The sequence below is a fragment of the Cotesia typhae genome, unplaced genomic scaffold, assembly GCF_013202065.1.
Source record: "Cotesia typhae breed Kobodo isofemale line unplaced genomic scaffold, CoteBio_Ctyphae scaffold_13, whole genome shotgun sequence".
NCBI classification, from domain to species: Eukaryota; Metazoa; Arthropoda; class Insecta; order Hymenoptera; family Braconidae; genus Cotesia; species Cotesia typhae.
In genome coordinates, this window is record NW_027423774.1 from 19035652 (window position 1) to 19059817 (window position 24166).

At 29.9% G+C, this 24166-nt stretch overlaps 4 protein-coding genes across 7 annotated transcripts in view; 2 read left to right on the top strand and 2 right to left on the bottom strand.

Annotated features, from left to right (window-relative positions):
• LOC141534331 (MAP kinase-interacting serine/threonine-protein kinase 1) overlaps positions 1–10997 on the bottom strand; it is a 37416-nt gene extending 26419 nt beyond the window's left edge. Inside the window, exon 1 of the mRNA XM_074253638.1 lies at positions 10768–10997. Within this exon, the coding sequence (XP_074109739.1) occupies positions 10768–10785 (18 nt within the window). The 5' untranslated portion in view covers positions 10786–10997. The remainder of the gene's footprint in view (positions 1–10767) is intronic.
• Positions 10998–11855: 858 nt separating this feature from the next.
• Positions 11856–14679, top strand: LOC141534320 (nitric oxide-associated protein 1). Of its 2 annotated transcripts, XM_074253610.1 has the most exons (6): positions 11867–12010; positions 12323–13269; positions 13339–13635; positions 13695–14010; positions 14076–14293; positions 14377–14679. In XM_074253610.1, exons 1-6 carry the CDS (start codon positions 11967–11969, stop codon positions 14556–14558), a joined length of 2004 nt encoding a protein of 667 aa, XP_074109711.1. In that variant the 5' UTR covers positions 11867–11966; the 3' UTR covers positions 14559–14679. The 2 variants fall into 2 exon arrangements, with proteins under 2 accessions (XP_074109710.1, XP_074109711.1); XM_074253609.1 differs by having other exon boundaries at positions 11856–13269.
• LOC141534341 (polyprenol dehydrogenase) lies at positions 14581–17230 on the bottom strand. 3 transcript variants are annotated; one of them, XM_074253653.1, is made up of 7 exons: positions 16769–17228; positions 16353–16511; positions 15824–15931; positions 15522–15695; positions 15246–15453; positions 14973–15177; positions 14581–14902 (listed from the first exon to the last, which is right to left on the bottom strand). In XM_074253653.1, the coding sequence occupies exons 2-7, from the start codon at positions 16480–16482 to the stop codon at positions 14708–14710; spliced, it is 1020 nt and encodes a 339-aa protein (XP_074109754.1). In that variant the 5' UTR covers positions 16483–16511; positions 16769–17228; the 3' UTR covers positions 14581–14707. The 3 variants fall into 3 exon arrangements, with proteins under 3 accessions (XP_074109754.1, XP_074109753.1, XP_074109752.1); XM_074253652.1 differs by having other exon boundaries at positions 16670–17227; XM_074253651.1 differs by having other exon boundaries at positions 16353–17230.
• A 1087-nt stretch (positions 17231–18317) lies between these two features.
• Positions 18318–24103, top strand: LOC141534311 (uncharacterized). The gene is made up of 3 exons (XM_074253594.1): positions 18318–19192; positions 19268–23061; positions 23134–24103. Exons 1-3 carry the CDS (start codon positions 18423–18425, stop codon positions 23268–23270), a joined length of 4701 nt encoding a protein of 1566 aa, XP_074109695.1. The 5' UTR covers positions 18318–18422; the 3' UTR covers positions 23271–24103.
• The last annotated feature ends 63 nt before the right edge of the window (positions 24104–24166 follow it).

Genomic DNA, 24166 nt, shown 5'->3' on the forward strand with positions numbered 1-24166 from the left:
TATTTATTATTTTATTCTTAAGAATGCAATTAACTAGTTTGCCCGCACAAGACGTGGTACATCGTACATCGCTCTGTTACGCCAACTCATCAGAAAACCTTGACTTTATTGGGCTGTATAAGTATGCGCATGAAGATACGACTAACACACATAAATAAAATGCTCCACATCCTTTTCCCTTTCCATTCTGCACACGATTTTTTTATTCTTTAATTTATACAGTTCAGATGTGTATCTGTAATTGTATATTATGTGATTGTCGTGATTTTTTTTATTTACTATCTTCCAATGATGAAAATTTATACAAAAAAAAAAAAAATAATATCGTAAAATATTAAAAATAGATAAATTACAAAAGTTAATTTTTAGAAATAGAATTTTATTACTTGATAAAAGAAATTAAATTTATTTAAAAAAAAAAAAAAAAAAAAAAAAACTTAGAACTAATGAAATAATTTTTAAATTTCAAAATTAATTTGAAAAACTATTTTTTTGCACTCAAATTAATTCAATTTTTCTGTCAATATAAATTTTTAAACATCAGTAATTTATTTTTAGTAAATTTTTTTTATAAGAAATAATTTATTAAATTGTGGAGTAAACTTACGAATTTATTTTTTCAAATCTTAAAATTATTGTAAAAAAACAGCCATTTAAATTTTGACCGTTGAATAACTTAACTAATTCGACATAAAGCTTTTTAAAATCTTCAATGAAAAAAGATTGACGTGATATACAAAGGAGACAAGTGAAAACCTTGACTGGGTAAATGATTTAAAAAAAAAAAAAAAAAAAAAAAAACTATTATGTTGAATTAAGCTTGTTGAGTCGCTCAAGCTTTTACTTGCAATCATTATATAAGTCGATGAGATGAATTGATTTATTAGAGAGAGAAATAAATAGTAATAGTAAAAATAATAAGCAGTAGCAACAATTAAAACTGTCAGTAAGATTTTCATTCACACTCTCGGTGGGATTAATAGTGTCTTGGCTGAATATTTTTACATTAATTGCAGCGTTATGAGCAGATACCAAACCAAGATTGTTAATGATCTTTTTTTGAGACAATTGAGGTATTTTAATTCATTCTTATTTTGTGCTATGTAGATTTTGAAATTGATATTTTAATTAAATAGTAAGCATGAATTTATAATGAAAAGCTCGGAAAATATTTACTGACCTCGTCCAACCATTCGGTCACGCGATTGTCGACGAATATTGCGCATGAATACGCATATAATTCTATAAATAAATTGCATACGTGCATTTGCCGAGGATGTTGACAGTTTGTTAGGCTACAGAAATTATTGTACTAAAATTATTTTTATTATTATTGTTATTGAGTGTAATCTTTAATGTTTGCTTTATTCTCGAGAGGTAAAGCTATATTTACTTTTTTTTTTTTTCAATAGAATAATTTTGTTTTATGCACTAAGTACTAAATTTTTAAGTATTTACGCAAGTGAAAAATAACCTGCGGGTTACTTTGCGCAATTGTTGTTTTTGACCTAAATTTTACTTTTAACTAAAAATAGAAAATAAAATTCGCTGAAACGATTTAGCTTTTGTTAAATAATTAAATTTGTTTTTTTTTGAGCGAAAAAAAAAACATTTTAAAAATTTTTAAAATAAATTTTATGAAAAAAATATTAATGTTTTTTTAAAAATATCTTGCGAATTTAAATCATTAATTCTGCTGAATATTACTTAGTACCAGAATGAATTTTTAATCTACACCAAATTGGTAATAATCGATAGCGCAGATCATAGGATGTTAAATATTAATAAAAAGAGAAAGAGGAACATCCATAACTGAAGAAATGAATTATATTAGCGTCGATAATTTAAATACCACGCGATATTTCATTCAGAATAATGTATTCCTGTATAACGAGTCATAGATGATAAGAAGTTGATATATATGACTAGTTGTTCAGTTCAATTCTATCATAAGCTCTTTGCAGACAGTTTAATTGTCAAAGAGCGTAATGTCAATAATAGAAGGTCGTTGACATTATATTAAATATTTAAATAATTATTGGAAAAATGACAGTGAGTTATAATGAATGATTTATGCACAAGAGTCTGTAACACTTCAAATGATAATGTCTCGGTACATTGATAATAATATTTAATGCATTAGGTCATACGAAAGCTTTTAAATGCAACATCGATGATATATATATATATATATATATATATATATATATATATATATATATATATAGATTAATATCTGACGTAAAAATGAAACCCAAAAAATTCAATTATGTCAGCGGATAATTTACAGTTTAGTTACATTTTATTATTATAATTTTTTTTATGTTGCTAAGCATACTTAAGGATGATGAAAAATATAAATGAATGACATGGAAGGTTGTGTAAGTTTATTAACCGTATTTATATTTTATTTAATAATATAATTGTAAAATGGTCTGATTTTGTTTTAATCGTTTGACCGCGCGACATGACGTCAACAGTATCGATTGATATTATTTAATAAGCGGTCTACTTTGCTCTGGTTGTCACTGCTTTTATTACGCCTTGACTCATTTAATTTTTCAAATTGTTTCATCATTTTTTATGAGTTATTAATACAATTTAATCATTCGATTATTATTTATCCTATTGAATTTTTTCCTTCCATTAATCGTATATATTAATATAAGTACATAAAATTATCCGACAATGACTTTTACCGATTGAAAAAGGACGATTAAGATAAAAACACTTACAAATAAAGTCATTTTTGGCTGATGAAAATTAACTGCGTCTTACACACAAGGTCAAATTATAAGAAAAAAAAAAAACTTTGATAATAATTAAAAATATATATTGTACAGATAAAAGTTGTAGCGTTTTATTTCGAAACGATATGGTTTTTAATTTATAAATTCTTTAATAATTTTATATTATTGTCTGATAATTACTCTAATAATGACGAGCCGATTTAAACTAATGCTTTTTTTTTTATAATTTTACGACGCACTATAAAAAATTGAGTGTTCAAATTAAATTCGCTAGTATAGTGGTTTAATAATTCTTAAGAATCAAAAATTAGAAAGAGGCAAAATTAAGCGATGAGTGAAATTGAAAGAAATTGGAGGTAAAATTAGCTTCGATTAATGAGTTAGAGAGCAAAGGACTATTGAATCGATTAAAAATAGTGACAGGACTTTAATAATCGCTATATTATATTGATAGGATGCAATTAGTTTGCTAGAGGTCATGTAAAATACATTTTCATTACTGTAATATTATTCGGTCTACATATTAATGCATTAATTAAATGCTGCTGGCTAATTATTGGTCGTTGTAAAATAATAATAGTAATAATAATAATAGTAATAATAATAATAATAATAATAATATCGCTCAAGAACAACTCAAAAATAAAGAAATTAATATTTTATCACGGAAAAAAGTAAACTGTAATAAATAACAGTCGATTTATAATAAGTAATGATCAACTGCTAAAAATTACCACTTCAAACAGTAAAATCATGATTCTACTATTCACATTGTAATATTTACAATTTAAACCTTACAATTTACTCTTTACATGGAAGAAAATACTATTTCAAACATTAATATTCGCCATGTAAATGTCTAAAATGTTAAAGTATAATAATTAAGAATTCAGACTTTAATATTTATCATTTCGTACCTAAAAAATGATGTTATGATATGTAAAAAGTATAGAATAAAGTTAGTAAATTTCTAATACAAGCAACGTCAATATTTACAAAGTAAAATGGTAAATTTTAAACGCAACGCTAAAAAACAAACTGTAATTATTGACTTGCTTAAACTGGTAAAATGTATATATTAAAAGTATAATTTTTACTGTTTGAAATATTAAATTCTCCCAGAGTGAGACCCCCTTCTCTTTCATCTGAGTTCCCCTTCTCTTCATAATATGGACTATATATTGAAATGGCAATTTTTACTGTTTGAAACTGTAATTTTTAAAGATAAAAGAGTCGTTATTAACTATAGTGACAACTACTAATTACTTATTTTGGATATTAAATTATAAATTGTGGCTTTTATACTTTCTACATTAAGTTCTGTAATATTTACATTTTTGCCACCCCGATGTCCGCTTTACTATTTGAAACTATAAAAACTAACCGGAATCCGAGTGAATATTACAGTTTACTTTTTTCCGTGTAAAGTAACCTCGATAGCATTCATCGACCTTACATTTTCATTATTCAGTCTAGTATCTATTAATTGTTTATAATCTCTCTGGATAGACCATTTCTTTGTAAATTTGATAAAAAATAATCTAAAATCTTGTTTTCTACGTAAAAAAAAAGTACTGATTGACGTCAATAAAATACGGTCAATTTTTTCAACAGGTTTCATCGTTCTTGATGTCTTATCACTTGTACGGTCTCTAATTTTTAAGTCCGTCGTTTGAACTATAACTATTATAAGGTCTAACCATTGACGCACTATTTTCGGTATTTAAATTATTTTTAGAACGATAAATAATTCAAATAATCTGATGCAATATCTAGTTTAATTAACTTAATATGAAGCTCTAGGTTCAAGGCTAGAATTTCTTAGAAGCATTTGGGAATTTTCAAACTCGAGTGGGATTTATGGGCACAACTGCTGTCGTATTTTGTATTAGTCATGCCTTTTCTGATGATTTTTCTTTAGAAATTTACATAATGTATTTTCCTGCTCATAAATATCTCAATTATGTACAAAGCTCTTGATTAAAAAAATATTTACAAAAACTTGACTGAAATTTTTTGGTTCTAAAAATTTTTCTCGGCAAAGACAAAATAAACACAAAAAAAAAAAAAAAAAAATAGGGAGAAGCTTGTATTAAAATTACAGAAAAGTGTCGACTAACTATGATAATAAAAACAAGTGACGTTTGTTATTGAATAGTTGTTTATTGCGGTTTTAAAAAATGATGTATTGATAATAAAGGAATTTATTTATATGAATTACTTATTCGGAGATTAAAAATATCCGGTTGAAGGTTCTTGGGATCTGTTTGTGCATTCGTTAAGACTCGCGATATTCCTCACTTGGCACATACATTCCCACTTCCTTTCTCTCAATAATATTAACGATCAAAACATCAGCGCTGTTTATTCTTATTCAAATGGCATAATGGTGACACTACACATCTTTATTTTATTTTATTTTATTAGTTTCTCCCACACGCTTGCAATCATTTTTCGCGGAAATAATTCTTATACTTCGGTATGTTGTTTACTCATTTATATTACAATTATAATTTATTAAAATATTATTACCACCTATTTGTCTAACTCAAGGGCAACTATTAATTTTATTTTATATATTTATATGACAATAGTATTTAAATGTTGTTGTTTTGCACATTACAATAACAAAATAATTTTAATTTCACAAGGACTTTGTTTATTTTCAGCTAATTTATTGTTTAAAAATTATTTTTTATTTTAAATTAAAATAAATAAATTTTTTAATAAGCTAAATATTATTTTTTTAAATTAAAATGCTTTAACTTCTATGATATTTTTTAGTAAATTAATTTTTTCACTAAAATTTAGCATTATTAAAATAAAAATTACCCTTAATATCAATTAATAATTGCCTGTATTAACCCGGAAAATAAATGCAATATATTTAATGTCCCGTAACAACTCATATATGTTTATAAAATATCAAGGCAATCGATGAATCAATGCAGCATTATTTTTTATCATTAAATAGTTTCCTTACATTATTTAATTACCCGTGAGCGATAAATTAAATTAAAGACACATTATTATTACATTAAAATTAATAGATAAAAAAAAAATAACAATGTCAAGTATAAACACTAGAATTTTCTGGGTTGAATTTAATATGATAATCACGAGTCAATCTTGATATTTGAGACATTATTTCAGAACACATTCAATAATTTATTGGCCATGAACGGTTTAATTGAACAAAATCTTTATAACCTCGGTGACGGCAATTGGCACTATACTACTAGTAGCATTAAGCGCTCCATGACCATACCTAATGCAATATAACTTGGCTTTGCTATAATATCGCTAATGTTGCTTTAACCAATGCACTATACGCTCTAAACTGCAATTCAACAATTGTTCCTAAGATTAAACCAAAATTCTACTATTTGGATATTTTATTACTATAAATAAAAATAATTACAGTGAATTAGAATGAAGAAAAAATTTTTGAATCAAGAAAAAATTTACTTAAACTAATACAAATTTATTAATTTAAGAATTTTTCTACTCAAATCAAAAAAATGAAATTCTTCAAAATTATTTCATTAATTTATTCAAATAAATTTTTTTTCTGTGAAAAATAAAAAATTTGTCCATTTAATTTTAATTAAAGCGTCGATTGTAAATAAAATTGTTGATACCGGGTTAAAAATATCCCAGTAAAGGCACAAGACTAAGGATCGGAAACACGAGATGTGTACTCGCCTATCTTTAGTATCAGAAAATAATTATAGGTCAGATCAGCTCAAGCCACTGCAATAATAATACTATTAATCATTATCGTAGGTTTGCGTCTAAAAATAGCAAATAAATAAATAAATAAATAATAATATGCTTAGCGTCGAGTAATACTTGAGATAACGCGTATCTTAACAGACTCTAGAGCATATAATACATTATCTCATCAAATTATTGTGCTGAGGCAATAATAAATTCTAAATAAAATAAACTCTTGTTATGTTTATCGTGGATTATCTTTTTGGGAGTGCCGTAACTTATTTTTATTTTTTTATTATATAATTCAATACTAATGCGTCTTTGTGTAAAAATATTAAGATCTTGTTCTGCATTCAGATAAGATTGCCATTACTCGGTTAATTTTCACAGTGCATGTTTAAAAATTGTAACATATATTTTATTTTATATCTTTATCAAGCGTTGGTGGAAAAAAATTTCTTAATGTAATTTTATGAAGCTTGTAAGTAAAATTATTTAGTAAAAAATAAAATAATGCTTTTTAAATTAATTAATCTATTAGTTGAGGAAAAAAATAAAAACATGCATGACAAAGTATCCACGTAAACAGACAGGCTTTATCGCTCAAAACACAAACTGCCAGTCAGAACGGCCTTGTTACTAATAGCACTCCAAGTTATAAGAATTAACAAGAAAGATAAAAAATAATAAAAACATCCGTGGGTGGTTGATGATTCTATGTAATATAAGTGTGACAATAAAATGCTCAGTTAAGAAACTATTAATTGGCACTTGTCAATTAATTTGTGTACATACGATACGTAAGTATAGAGTTATATTAATTTTGGTAATAAACACTTGGCGTATTAGTCACTGAGTCATCAAACGCGATTTAAAACCACGTTTGTTGACACAGTTTCGTTTTTGTAAATATTGCTTATGAATTAATATTTGCAATATTATTAATCATGAGTATAATTATTTATAAAAACATAAAATATCCCTTCCCATCGTAAATTTCATCAACAGATAGCTAATTATAAATTATAAAATTCTCATACGTCTAAAAATTAAAACTGCGATAAAATGGACATTGTCATTTAAACTAAACTAGATTATTTTGTTTCCTACATGTTTGATTAGTGAATAAAGACAGCAAGTGGGTTCATCGCTCGCTTGTCCTTGAGTGCATGAGATTGCGTTTAAACCTTTCCCCTTTCGTTTCAGCGGCGATTACTTCTTGTCAACAAATGATGTAAATTATGTCACGTGAAGCGCGGTACCGTCTTCAAATATGATGTTTATTAATAAAAATTTCAATTTTTGTATAAATTGCAAATGCCTACGTGATATCAAACACATTCGCTGCCTACGATCTGCTTTTTATTTGCGTTTAAACATCTAATTTATCTTATGTAAGTTTATTTTGTCTAGTTCCTCTGTGTAAATTTTAGGCTGAGTGCCATGTTTACTTCTTTGTCGTTTTTTTAAATTATTTAAAAATTTTTGATTTAATAAAACTTGCTCCTAATTGTCTATTGATACTGAAATTAGCTGACATTTTGCCATTTTTGGATTTTATTTTACAAAAATTGTATTTATAATTTTTAGACATGGAATTTTTTTTTTTTTTTATAAAATTTATTTGATAAAAAATTATTGAATGATGTCTTTTAATGTTTAAAAATATAATTAATTTCAGAACGCCCTATTCATTGTCGGACACATTGTTTAAAAATAAACAAAGCTTAATTTTAAAAATAAACCACATGTTCTTTAATTTTTTAATGTCGCTAATTAGTTCTTTTAATTGGTAATAGAAGCTTAAAGATAAAACCGTAGCTTGAGTGGAAAATTACAGTGATGTCCAGTGCTTATTATTGGTCTATACTTATACGTGATATGAGAAGAACGAAATGTTATTCAGTGGCTCAGCCGTGACCTAGATTTGCAAGCTGTTTTCATGCAAACATCTTTTAACCGATTGCATTAAATCTAAATTTTCTTATGATTTTTAACCGACAGATATTGAAAATTATGAAAATTTAAATAACTTTCCGTTTGATAAATATTTCTCGGATGATTTTCAATTTAACCAGTTTTAACTGGATAAATTTTTTTCATAAATTCGCCACCTGAAATATTAACGATAAAATTATTTAAATTTTCATAATATTATGTATAAAAAAGTTTGGTCACAAATTTGCACGGTATTTCCTTATTATTGACAAAGATAATTAAAGCTTCATCGTCTATAAAGGACGCCTTTGACGTCACGAGATTCAAGTTCTGAATAACTGCAATCTAGTTCGCTATTAAATCTAAATATTTCCAGTATATTTTTTTTATTTACAATAATATTTAATAAAAAATTTTAATAATGATTTATTGTTTAAAATTTCAGTAAAATAATTAAGTTGCCACGCGTAAATTTATAAAATTAAATAAAAATATGTCAAATATTAAGGCAACTCAATCGAAAAAGTGACTAATTAATTTGCATTGTAATTAATACCAATTGTTAAATTAACATTAGTCAACATGAATAATATTTTATCACTAAATTAAAATTTTAAATTTAGAATAATAATTTTGTTTGCTGAAGATACTCGTATAAAATAGTAATTTTATTTTTTAACACAAGCTGAGTTGAACTTCCTAACGCTAGCCTCGTTTTTGTCTGTATATAAATAATATAATATATGTAAGTAGATAGTTAATAAATATTCTTGTCTAGTACATATGATACTGAATGTTTTTTAAGCTACCACAAATATTTTTTTTGTTTTTAAACACGAACGTGCCGTTAAATTAATGAGCATTAAACTATATTGTATTTATTTTATCGGTGATATGCTTGTACATGTTATCGACACGAATTTATTAAAGCGCAAGTGTAAGTGAGTAAAAATACTCACACAAGAAAATTCACACACAATACACGGACAAGTTGACGAATAATTCTCTTTAAAATATTACATAAACTATTTTTCTAAATGAATTTTAAACTTACATTGTTTAGATATTAATTTACCAAGTTAAATTAATTTACAGATATTTAATTAACGTTTAGTTAATTACTTAGATAAGTTTTAATTAATATTTGTTGCTTACAGATATCGAAAAAAATAATAGCTTCAAATAGTCTAGCTAAAAATTAAGAAATAAAAAATTTAATTGGTTTGTTTTTGTTAAAGCACACAGTGTAAATTATTTATAAGATAATATTAAAATGAATTGTAGAGAAATATTGTTGTTATGTCTTGATAACTAAAAAATTGTACTGGATTATTGAATAAATAAAAATAAATCATCAGATAAGATTACTTTTTTTTCTTTACAAAGTTATTCGCTTTTTTACTCCGAGTTAGAATACGCGTTTTTATTTTAAAAAGCTAAAAAATGACCTTGAATTTTAAAACTACTAAAAACAAATACATCTTAAGATTTTTAATTTGAATATTTATTTGGTCATTGTTATATTATTCTTTAAAAGCCTTCGTTTTTATGCGAGACCCATACACACACGTGTGTCTGCAGATGATTATCAACTGACTCAATAGTGCGCAGTATTTTTTAAAAGTCAATCTTAAACCGAAAATAACGCTTGTCGGTTTTTTGTATTGTTTGTAAATAAAATACAAAAGTATAAATTTTTGTTAAAAGACACCTGAAAATTTTTTAAAACGAATAAATTATTCTTATCTCTAATTTATTTTTTAAATCTAATCAAAGAATGCTTAGACTGCTAATTTCAGTATCATAAAAAATTAGTCAGACTCACGATATAATATAATTTAAAAAGTCATAAAAAATTATTTACTGTCATCTCTATTTTTTTTTTATCTCAGTTATGAGTCATGAATCGGCCTGAAAAATTTTCCACAAAAAAATATTATTGATGACAAGGTAATTAATCTAAACGTCCATTAAAATGCATGAAAATAAAAATAATTATTGTCATTGTTAAACAATAAATTTTTGAGTAATTAATAATAAAAAATAAGTGCCTCGTAAATATAAATAATTGATTATAAATTATGACATTGACATAATAATTATTAGTAAACATTGATATGGTATCATGTATGATCAGTGTTTACAGTATGAAGCTGATGTAAGCAAAATAAACATCTTCACAACATGATCTTACGAAAATATGGCGTCATCGCGTCTAGCCCCGAAATAATGACATAAAATTATCAGCTAAAAAAAACATGATTATCTAAAAATAATCAATTTACGCTAACTTGATAAGTAAGAATTCTGTTGAAAATAAAAATGAGTGTAATTAATTAGTAAAATACATTTAAAAACTCACCGCTCTTGAACCGGCCATATCGTAGCCCCTCAGCACTCATCGCAGTTACTATTCCATTTGATTAAACTGGTCGTGTGACGTGTCAACTTTAAATTATTTTTGTCATCTATAAATATCGCTTAATCTCACCGCGCTTATTACCATACACCAGTATTTATTATTTACAATTATTTCTTTATTAATTCATAACCCGTCAGCCCATTCTCTCCACGTTTCTCTATTTTTCACAGTGCGTCTAGTAGCCGCGGCCAATCGATTTTATTGAAAAATCGAACCACGCGCGCTTTCGAGTTTTCATTCGATAATCGATTATTTTACTCTCGCAATCTTTTAAAACATGAAACTGAAGTTAGCTGACAGCTGTCAATTGTTTTTTAATTTTTATAATAATTTATTTGCAATAATATAAATAGAAATGCTTTCAAAAATTTTCCCTGATAATTTTTTTTCAATTTTCACGTGTGAAATTTTTTTTTTATTATAATTTCACTGCTATAAAATTGTAAAAAATTTTCTAATATCTGTTAACTTTATAACACTGAAGTTGACAGACATTAAATTTATTTATTAAAAAGATTTTTAAAATATGATTTAACTTTAGTGTAATTTTTTTAAAATTGCATTTTCATGCTACCGATTGTTTTACTTTATTTTTTTATTTTTTTTTTTTTTTTTACCACCAAAACAATTTTAATTTTTAATTAATAAATAAAAAATATTATAAAAACAATTTAATTTTCTAACTAAATAAATTACGGCAAAAAAATTATTAAAAAAATAAACTTGTAGAAATTTAATAAAATAAAAAATGCAGTTTTTTAAAAATAATTTTTTAGAACAAATTTTTTTGTTGAAGAAAATAAAAAAATTGTCAAGTGACAGCTAAATTAAATGTCATCTTATTTCAAAAAACGTACCAACGAACAAATGGAAAAATTGATGTTATTAATTCAACTCAATAAATATTTTATTGAAGGTTTGTAATAATTTATAATTTTAATTAACATTTATTTTGACGTCTGAAGTTAATTTAATATTTTTTTTAGGTGCTGATAAAAAAGATTATTAAGTTATCGACTTTATATTTAAAACAATATGCACGAGTGTAAAATTATAAAAATAAACGTGTGCTAAACATGTGATAAACAATTTAAATTAATAACTAGTTGACAACAATTACCAGCAAAACAAAAACAACAATGGCTTTTTTGGCAGTTGGAAAGTCCTTCAGCGGAATAACAAGGTTCGTGCATAATTGTCCAACTAATAAAATGATAACGCTCAGAAAATTAAGGTTATGTGTGATAAACACGACAATTCGTCGTCATATAAATGCAAAAATTATTGAAAAATTGGAGATGGATGAAAAAGGGAACGTAAAGGTCAAAATAGATCCCAGAGTTGAAGAGCTGGAGGATAAATTGATCTATTGTGACTATTTCGAAAGACGAAGGCTGAAATTTGGGTATCAAAAGAATAAGGAAATTGAAAATGAATTTAAAAAACAAATAGAGACTCAAAAATTTAATGATCTTGCATATAAACCTGTTTACAGTGTCGCTTTGAAATATCTTCGCAATGACACGACCAGCGATCAAGTTGATGAAACAAAAGAAGAGCCAGATGCCGAGCTAGAAGAAAAAACTCGGAAGCCTATTTACATGCCATACAAACCCACTGATGAATTCACGTCGGTGCAGATGGAGACGCAGGCGAAGCAAGAAGAGGTAGAAATTCCCCAGCTCAATGAAAAATTTCAAAAATTATACGAATCTTATTTAGAAGTCAAAGAAAGTGAAAAGTCGACGAGGCAGGTCAAGAAAATGGAAAATAGAATATTTTCTGTTGAAATTAACAGGCCTGCTGATGACCTGTCGAATATTCCTCCAGACTGGATGAGAGACTACGAGCAGTTTAATGATTCAAAGATAGACGACTCCTGGCAGGCTTGTTACGGTACTTCGAATCCTAGTGTTCCCGTTAGCTCGATTCCTTGTGGAGGTTGTGGTGCTCTATTGCACTGTCAGGATTCGGCTATACCTGGTTACCTTCCTTCGGAGCTGTTCGTCGGTCTGCAGAACGAAGATCTTAAGAGTACCATTTGCCAGCGTTGTCATTTTATGAAATACTATGACGCGACTTTGGAAGTCAAGGTGTCTGCTGAAGAGTATCCTAAAATTCTAAGGAACATAAAATTTCAGGAAAAAAAAGCTGCTGTCATCTTGATGGTTGATCTTATGGATTTCCCGTGCAGCATCTGGCCAAATTTAACGTCTGTACTTGGTAAAAACACTCCACTGTTTTTGGTGGGTACTAAAATCGATTTGTTACCCCAAGACTGTCCCAGATTTTTGCAAAACGTCGAAAAAGCTTTGGTCCAGGCTGTGGAAGATAGTGGTATCAATACTGCGAAGTTAAAATACGTTGGTTTGATTTCTGCTAAAACAGGATACGGTATCGAAAGACTTATCACCAAATTACAAAATTTGTGGGCATACAGAGGTAATTTATTATTATTATTAAAAATTTATTTACAATTGAATCAATAATTGAGATGATTTTTTATTTCAGGTGATGTCTACATGATTGGTTGTACCAATGTTGGTAAATCAACATTATTCAACACTCTTCTACAGTCGGATTACTGCAAAGTACAGGCTGTTGACTTGATTCAGCGGGCCACTGTTTCTCCATGGCCTGGAACAACATTAAACCTTCTGAAATTTCCAATTCTAAATCCAATAAAGTGGCGACTTGCTGAACGGTTTGAGCGACGTAGAATTCAGCAGCTGGAGGACCATGCTGACTCTCAAGAGCGGCGTAGTGAAGTTACTGCTCTCAGAGATATAAGATATGCGACTTTGCAAGGTATTATGATTTAATATTTATTCATTTAGAATTTTTAATGTTGATAAATTATTTTTTAGAACGTATTGGAAGAACTTTTACGAGAATGTTATCTGATAAAGGTAATGTTCAAGCCAGATACGAAGCAGCCAAAGCCTCAGGAAAATTTGGAATCGACGAGAACGATGAGTTTTACAAACACGGGCGTTGGTGTTACGATACTCCTGGTGTTATTCATCCGGATCAAGTTTTACATTTATTGACAACAGATGAATTATTGTTGACTTTACCGAAAGAAATTATTTCTCCGCGTAGTTTTATTTTTAAACCTGGACAGACGTTGTTTTTGGCTGGACTTGGTAGGCTTGATTTGTTAACTGGACCTGATTACATAAGGTAATTTATTTATTTTATTTACAGTGCAGTCAGTAATTATTTTTATTACAATTATTTATTTTCAGAATTACCGTATTTGCTAGTAAAGAATTACCGATAACTATTTGTCATACTGCTGACGCTTCGGAGCTTTATAATAAATTACTCATCACTGAAGCATTCGCTGTCCCAACTAATGATCCAGAGAGATTAAAATTATGGCCTGCGTTTAAGCCCAAAACATTTACTCTCGAAGGAATACATAAAGATGAATCTGTAGCTGATATTCTTTTATCAAGCGCAGGTAATTATTTTAAAAATAAATTTTTCGTAAAAACTTGATCATTTTCCTAAAAAAAAAAAAAAAAAAATTAAAAAATATCGTAGGGTGGATATCAATTACACCTGATTACGGTCAAGAGGTCACCCTGAAAGCTTGGACACCAGAAGGACGAGGAATTCACCTGCGACAGCCGGCGTTGCTCGCGAAATCAATAACGCTACGTGGTCCACGCATTAAAATGAATTCAGCTTATAGATGCGGCCGCCAAGTTTACGTTAAGGTATAAATAAATAACAAAATCGATAAAAAAATCTATTTGTACATATAATAGTAATTTTTATAAATAATCCATCAAAGATGTATTTATTAAAATATAAGAATTTTTTCAAGGACGGACTTTAAGTAAACTATGAATTAATTTATTTAAAACTTTACTTAGCAGTATTGTAGGAAACTTTCTAGCTTTGTTTGTTCAAGACTCAGTGAAAATAATCTTTCTTGAGTCGGTTTATCAAATGCGAGTTGATTGGGAGTAGCTTTACGACAATTACTGTAGTACAATCCGTCAGTGTCTTCAATGGCTTTGTTCACTGCTGCGTAAACTATTGTCATGGCACCTTGTTCCGGAGTCTAAGCAAGAAAATAAAACAATTATGAGTATGGATTAATTTAATTTTTAATAATTATGAATTTTGCTTACTTTGAACAGTATTTTCACTAAAAAGCCGAAATAATGAATGAAGCTATTTTCGAATAACTCTGTATTGACCATGCCTGGATGAACAGCGTAAGTTCTTACAAAAAGTTCATTTTTATTGATAATATGTCTTAATGTTTCTGTGAATATTACTTGAGCTAACTTGCTTTGACCATAAGCACAGTACGTCAAAAATGGTTTTCGTTTACTGTAACAAAAAAAAATTATTACCAACCAATTGTAATTAATTTAAATATCAAAGACTGTTACGCTTACTTATAATTTATGTCGTCGAAATTAATTGTTCCCAAATGGTGAGCACAAGAAGAAATATTAATGACTCGAGCAAAATTTTCTTCGGTCCCTGCATTTTGAAGTAACGGCATAAGCAACGACGTCAACAGAAAGTGGGACAAATAATTGACGCCCCACTGCTGCTCAAATCCATCTTTCGTTTCTTTGTAAGGTGTGAACATTACTCCAGCTTATAAAATTCATTTAAAATTATCATTATTTTTATTTTTTAAAATATTTTATCCCAGAAGAGTTTACCATTGTTGATCAGCACGTGAACTTTGTCATAATCTTTCTTTATGTCATTGGCGAATTTTCTTACAGAATCCAAGCTTGAATTATCAAGCACGTAAACTTTAGCTTTTCCTTCAGTGATTCCAGATGCACGAATTTTATCAATAGTTTTCTCTCCAGCTTCTTTTCTTCTGCAGGCTGTAAAAAATTGATATTTAAATGAAATTTATTTACCTAAAATATTCAATGAATTATTTATTGAATATTTTAAAGAAAGTTATTGGATAGAATATATTAGAAGCATAATGAGTCGTAGAATATTTTACCTATGATAACTTCCATGTCACATCGGAGTAACATTTTGACAACTTCAACGCCAATTCCTCGGGATCCTCCAGTAACAATAGCGACACAGTCGCTTTTTTTGGGTAAATCTGTAAATTGTTTTTAATTTAATTATATTAAATTTGCAATTATAATTTTATTGCTTGATATCTCTGTCATTTCTAATAGAATTGTTTTATTTTCAGTAGATGCTATTTTATAAGAGAGATTTATTATTATGGTTCATTTCAACATCACTGATTCAATCACGCAAGGTAATTTAATAAAGTGAAAATAAGTTTTAATTTACTGCAATGCAGTCAAATTTTATTTATTTATTTAATTCAATCGACTCTAGAACATAAGTGTTTCCTAAGGAAATTAAAGTAAATTTTTATATGTTTTATAAATTTAAGTGAGCATTTTAGAATTAGTTTTTATAAATTATAATATGTTTATAATAATTATAATAATAAGAATTTTTTTTTTTAGAAAATTAAATTTTAGAAAAGTAATAATTATTTTTCTCACCTGTTTTATTGTACTTGGCATGAATGATGTCAAAAAAAACTTCTTTTGTTCCCTCAAGATTGTACTTGGCCAACATTAAAATACCGCGAGCAAGAGTGCTCCAATAATTTCTTGGTTTTGAAAAAGCCATCAGGCTTGCTATTAATGCGACCGTTGAACCTATTACAATTAACATTTTTTTATACTTTAACGCCGCTCTTGATTCAATATCAATCATTCGTGATTCATCAGAGTTCAGACCAGACACTTTAATAATTACGACAAACAGACATAAAAAAATGACAAGACAAAGATAAATTAAAAAAAAAGAGCAATACTTGTAAGATTAAATTTGATTATCTATTGATTTCATCAATCAATATTCTGTTTTTAATTTAATTTATACTGATGCTAAAGTTTAATATAATACCGCTCACAAATGATATGTTGTACTTGGTGCCGCGACTAGCACTTGTTCTCATAATTAACTAATTTGTTCGTTTGTTGACTATAATTATAATTGTTTATTGATCGACGATAAACATTATCGTATAAATGCTAAAGAGTGAACAGTCTAGTTGTTGCTGTCAAACTGACAGCGTTTGTTAGCATTTGGTTAATAGGCATGTAAATGTGGGCCACGTGGATCCGGAGAGGGGATAGCCCATTTGAACCGTCGCTGGATTAATAAATACCATGCGATCCAAGATTGTTTCTCCGACTCTTACTGTATTATATTATATTATATATTAATACTTTTTATTTATGCTTTATAAATGAATTCCAAGGTGTTGAAAGTATTTTTCAGTAACGTAATTATTGATCAACAGCACCCGGATTTCACAGATTCATCTCTCTCTTATTTATTCAAATTTTAATTATTCTCTAGGTTATGGAGTTATTGTAGACTAGTATACGTCTAATTATAGATATTTATTCTACGGTTGGGTGGCTCTAATTATATTATTTGCGTGTATGTACTTATCAAGTTGTCATTATGTATAAAGCTCAAACAGGTATAAGTTTGTATGTTTATAGTTAAAAATTATGAAAATTTAATATGACATTGAAATTATTTGACATTTTACTACTTTATTATTTTATATGACAAATAAATTATTTCTAGAAAACTGCACTTGTAGTTTTTTATAATTTTTACATGTAAAATTTTTTTATCATTATTTTAATAATTAAAAATTATAAAATATTAATTATATTAAAGTTAGCTGTCACTATTACAATTTTTTTTAATAAATAAATTTGCTCTGAAAAATTGCATTTTTTAATTTTTTAATTTTCTAAATGTTAATTTATTTGTTAAAAAAATGTTTAAATTAACTATTATCTGCTAAATTGATTCTCGTAAAATATTATTATTAAAAATTTAATTGACACTTTCACTGTAGACAACCACAAAAATTAATAAAATAAATAATTTTTTATATTTACTATTAAAAAAAAAATATTTGATCAAAATATCTTCTTTTATAAAAATTACTTTTATTTTCCATTAAATTAATTTTCTTATTAAATTATTTACATTTTTAAATAAATTTTAGTGATAAAAAAAAATGACAGCTGATTTTTTTTATTAATTTTGATAAATTTTGTATTTAAAAGTTTTATTACACTATTTTTTTTTAGATATTTTATAGCAATTAAATTATTATAAAAAAAATTAAATTAAAAAGTTTCACATGTAAAAATTAATAAAAATTACAAGTAAAAATTTTTAAAAGCATATTTTAATTGTAATTGATTTATTAAAAAAATTTTTAAAATTAACAGCTGACTGCTAACTTCAGTATGATAAAAATTTTGAATTTCACCGCCTTTGGCAGTAACGCCACCAAGCCGTCAACGATGAAACTAAATCTGATCAGAATTTTAAAAAGAATGCGCGCGCACAAAAAACAAAAATAATTGTTGGTAGCAATGATAGTAGCGCGGTTGACCACGTTGGTATTAGTAACTTATAATTTCACCTTCATGTTCATGCATCAAAAATAAGTGTGGTGGTACATGAGAAATTTAATGGTTAAGTGAGTGTGCTCTTTTAAAAAAATGGAGAGGTTATTTTTTTGAAATAATATGTGGGAACTAACTAATCAAGACATTGTAATAATATTAAGTGTGTTAAGTGGGTGTTTAATATTTTACAATTTATGGGGTTATTTTATTGGTAAAATATTAATATCTATTGCCATAATATATAGTTGTATATACATTTTGATTAACGAAAATTATAACACGCTTCTAACTAAAATAAACGACAGTATAATAAAAGCCGGGAAAAATATTCCGGATTTATTTTCACTATTTTATCATCAGTTATTATCGTATCTCCACCAATTCGGTGGTTTTGTTAAAAAATTTTACCAAAAACATTTTTCCAAAATGGAACGACGTGGAAGAAATTCGTATCAACTCAGCAGTGAGTCATCAATTAGCATGTCAAATAATTTGCAATTGGGCCTGACGAGTGGAGTAAGTCCCATGTCGAAAAATTCACGGCGTTCGATTGTCTCAGGGTCCGAGAATTCTGTGGCAAAACGTTTGTCACCATCACCATCTTCATCTTTTGGCGGCAACAAGCATTGGGAAAATTCAAGCTATCATTTAAACGGTGACATAAACGGTTCAATGCAGCATTTGTGGAAAAAGTCACCCACCAAGTACAGTAATAATGATGCTCAGGACGATTCTCTGTCAGCAAGACGAGAGGAAATATTATTTAGATCTCATAGTACCCCCTGGAACGCTGATTTAGGCGGTAAAAATAGTTCAAGTGCTGGAATTAAAACTGTACAAACCGTTGCGGGACCGTTGTTATCATCATCAAGGTATAACATTGATTCCAAGTAAGTTCTTTTTATTTTATTGTTATTAATTATCATTTAAACATTTTATTTATTTATTTATTTATAATATTTCAGGGCGTACAGTACATTATCACCAGGAAGATTAACAAAATACGCAAGCGACGCTGATACAAAATTACTTTATCAATCTCAATACTCAACAGGACAATTTCCAAAAGTTAATTTATATTGTTCACCAACACCGACTCTGAACGCTAAAACAGTAAAAGCCAGATCACCAGTAACCGTTAGAATAGCGCCACCAGAAACAATAAAGTATTCTCCACCAGAAAAGCAAAAATTGCTTGCCAATATCTATCGTTCGGAAAAAAAGTCTCCACAGAGTGTAGTTCAAGTCCTGAAGGAGATTTCACTGAAAAGACACGCGTCAATGGACGATATCTCTTTGGAATTAGTAAAGAAGCAGCGAACTGAAAGCCACCGTGAGGAGTACGAGAGCTTTGATGAGGGTACGCAGAAACGGACTCGAGAAGACTTGTCCAAGTCCGAGGATGACATTTCGATTGAAAATACGTCGCTGAGGCCGGTCAAGAGGACCAAAGTTCCCTCTTGCTATGATATCTTGAGCTCCCTAAGCTCGAGCTCTAACGTAATGACAGGCAACTCAGGCGTGAAAAGGAAGGCTGATTTATCGCGCAGTGGAACCCCGGAGGTGGGAAAACACTTCAAGTCGTTCGACAGCAACCGCAGAAGCAATTCAGTATCACCTCGGGTCATCATTAATAAGTCTTCTTCTCCGTCAGCCCTGAGCAAGTCGAGTTCTGCTGAATTTTTGGATGCCTGTGATGATGACGTTCATAAAAAACAAACCGCTGATTCGCCGAAACTAACTTCTCAGCAAAGTAGTCCTATTAGTAGCAATAGCAAAGTTAATTTAATGAACAATAGTAAATCGATCGGCAGAAATTCATCGCAGCTCACTCAGTTGAAAGATAAATTATTCATGAGAGCAGAGCCGCAAAATATTGATAAAATAAAAACACTTCTTGAAGAACATGATGTCACGGGTAAATTCGGAGATGATGATGCCGATGAAATAAAACAGTCAGATATTTTAACAATGCGACAAACTAGCATGAAAGCTAGATTAAAGAGTATGTTCGATGCGATATCTGGAAAAGCCTCCAGTGAAATCGATCCAAGTGTCGTTATCCAGGCGGATGAAGTCAATGATCGACCTGCTACAACATCTGCACCCACACCTGTGACTCCAACAGCACAATCTCAACCAGTACTTACGTCACTAAACTCCTCAACTTCAACGACAAATGTCAACACCTCACCTATCGCAACTTCTGCGATAAAACCTATTATTGGTAAATCTAAAGACACCAATACTCCGGTTAAACGTGTTACTTTCAATTTATCCGGAGAAACAACTCCAACTAGCAGCACGACGCTGAATGTCAGTTCATCAGCAGCTCCAAGTTTGTCGCAAAAGTCTGATGAGACTTCAAATAAACCCAGTCTTTCATTTTTCCAACAAAAATCACCAGTATCAACTTCAACTTTTAATTTAACGTCTACCATAGCTTCTTCTGTCACTTTAACTGCTTCTAATTCCGTCAACCCAGCCACGACGGGCTCAGCAGGATTTTCACTAACTCCAGCTTCTACTGCTGTGCAACCGGTGACTCAGAAGACCGAGTCAATCATATCCAGCAGCTTCAATTTACAAAAACAATTACCAGCCAGCACTTCTTCGGCGACTTTACCTTCTCCTTCGCCTGCGACTGGATTTTCATTCGGTAAGCCTGCAACAACTGCCTCGACGCCGTCAGAAAATCCGGTGAGTCAAGCATCACCAGTGACCACATCATCAAATACCTTTTCAAGCAATCAGACACCTGCTACAACTCCAGCATTTTTATTTGGGTCAAACGCACCGACTACAACCACTGGATTTTCATTTGGCAGCACTCCAACATCTTCAGCTCCGCAAACTGTTGCTCAAAGTCCGGCTTTTAGTGTTAAGTCTCCAGTGAATACAACTTCAGCTTCATTATTTTCCTTTACACCTACAGTAAGTACAAGTACTTCCAATCCAGCAGCAGCAGCAGCAGCAGCTGCTGCTGCTCCAACTACAACGGCTGCATCAACTACACCAGGATTGAGCTCTGGATTTAATTTCAGCGCAGCCAAGCCGACATTCTCATTCGGTAACACGAGTAGTCCCCAAGTGACTGCTTCTACACCTCTAGGATTCGGTGGGAGTCAATCTGTGCCGGTGTTTGGAAGCGCAACGGCTACAAGTACACAGTCGACCCCTTCGTTCGTTTCTGCTACGACGTCACAAACTACAGCTACTACTTCAGTTCTAGCTGTACTGTTTGGAGTAAACACCAGTACTCAGTCATCGTTCTCCAGTCCGGCGAGTACTAATAGCACAACGCAGAGTATTTTGTCATTTGAAGTTTCCAAGACAACAGAAGTCCCGAGTTTTGGGAGCAATACACCTACAACTACTGCTTCGAGTATGTTCAACGGTGTTAACCAAACCAGTAGTACGCAGTCTTTAATGTTCGGTGGCAATAATTCTACTAACACCGCTAATGCTAATCCTAGTACTAATCCAAGTGGAAATAATTTATTTGGACAAACTAAATTACCATCATTTGGATCGCAACCAAATTTGACTTTTGGAGCTAATTCAAATCCAACATTTGGTAATAATAGTACAATGACATTTGGATCTCAAACTACAACAACTGCCAGTTTTGGTAGCACAACCCCAGCTACTAATACCACTAGAGCACCAACATTTGGATCTTCAACCGTGGCAAGTCCCGCATTTGGAAGTACCTCAACATCATCAGCCGGATTTTCGGGTTTTGGAAGTGCAAATGCATCATTCACACAGAACAAAACTTCTCTCTTGCCGAATACATCGGAAGTATTTGGCAGTACATCAACAGCTCCGGCATTTGGAGCACCAGCTACAACGGCGCCACCTTCATTTGGCTCAACACCTACCACAGCACCACCAGCGTTTGGAGCGACGACGACCGCGACTCCTGCATTTGGTTCGACATCATCGATGTTCGGGGCTGCGCCTGCAACAACTGCTCCGCCTGCATTTGGAGCTTCATCTTCAACACCAGTGTTTGGTTCCTCCGCGACTTCACCCCCAGTGTTTGGATCAATACCAACGACGTCACCTCCAGCGTTTGGATCAATACCGACGACAACACCTCCAGCATTCGGATCAGTACTTACGACAGCGCCTCCAACATTCGGGTCAATACCAACGACAGCACCTCCCGCATTTGGAGCATCAACAGCGACACCGTCATTCGGCGCATCATCAACGCCAGCGTTTGGAGCAGCTTCTTCAGCAGCTAAATCAGCATTTGGTGGATCCACCGCTCCTCCGGCTTTTGGAGCGACTTCTACGTCTACAACCCCATCCTTCGGGGCTTCTTCGGTGCCTACACCTTCTTTTGGCTCGTCATCAGCAGCACCACCAGCCTTCGGTGCTTCAAACACTTTTGGTTCCTCGTCGACACCTGCGTTTGGTTCTGCTAATACCAGCTTCAGCGGCTTTGGATCCAGTTCTACTTCCGCTCCGTTTGGCTCGACAGTCCCGAGCTTTGGTTCTGCTGCTAATACCAACAATAGTAATAGTAACAATAGTAGTAATAATAATAATAATAATAATAATAATAATAATAATAATAATTCTGGTCCTAACGCTGGTACCGGTTCTTTCAATTTTGGAAATACCAATCCGGGATCTGCGTCGCAAAATCCAGTGTACAGTTTCGGTGGATCCGGAACTGGTAGCAGCAGCGCAGGAAGTGCGTCAACTCCGTTTCAATTTGGAAATGCTAGGGCATCAGCAAGTACCGGTAAGCACCTTACATTATTTATTGATATAATTTTTTTATTCTTGGAATTTATATAATTGATTTTAATTGCAGGTGGATTTAATTTCAACGGCGCCGGGTCTTTTAACGCCGGAAGCAACGCTGCAGGAGGCGGCGGAATGTTTAGCATCGGATCCGGATCGACCGCTCCAAGATCACGTCCAGCTCGCTCAAGAAGACAGCAAAGATGATTGAGGATGTAAAATTAATTTATTATTCTCCTTTAACTTGAGCTTAAAACAATTTCTCTTATTAATATTAAGACACAAAATGTGTATTGATTTACAAAAGTCTTATTTATCTTAGATATTAATTAACCAAGTAGTTTATTAATAATAATAATTACTGTAACAGTTTATATATACTTATATATTATATAAGTATATAATTCGAAACTTTGTAAATTAACTTGAGTTGATGGTGATTTTCTCAAACAAGTATACAGTCGTGATAATTTTTAATTTGTTATTAGTTTAAAAATATATATATTTATATATTTATATTAGTCCGCAATGGGACAGCTTTTAAATAGCGAGAAAATTTTTTTATTGTCTCTGTTAGTATTTAATTATTATCTATCATGTATTTAAAAAGGTATCCACATCAACTTGAGTTATTGATAATAAACCTAAATAAAATAATTACCATAATATGTAAGATATAATCGAGTAATTGAAGGAGAAAAAGAAACCGACATTTTTATTGTTATTTTTGTTTAAATTTTTATACGCTTTTAATTAAAAGATCTAGAGAAGTAAATGATGGTTTCTTTTTCTTTTACATAATAATGATCCGATAAATAAAACAACTATGATCAAACTTACTATACTAAAATAAGATAAAGGCATTAAGAATAAAATTTTATCAATTCGATTAAATTGATTAGTTTATTATTTAGTATGTAAACTGTTTATTGGCAAAGTGTATAAATAAATAAAGTGTAAAAATAAATTTTGATATGAAGTCTGTATATTCACTAAATAATCAAATTATTCGAATTGATAAACTTTGAGTAGTTATTCTTTCTTTTTTTTTTTTTTTTTTTTTTTTTTTTTCATCAAATTCATTTCATAAAATGGGAAGAAAA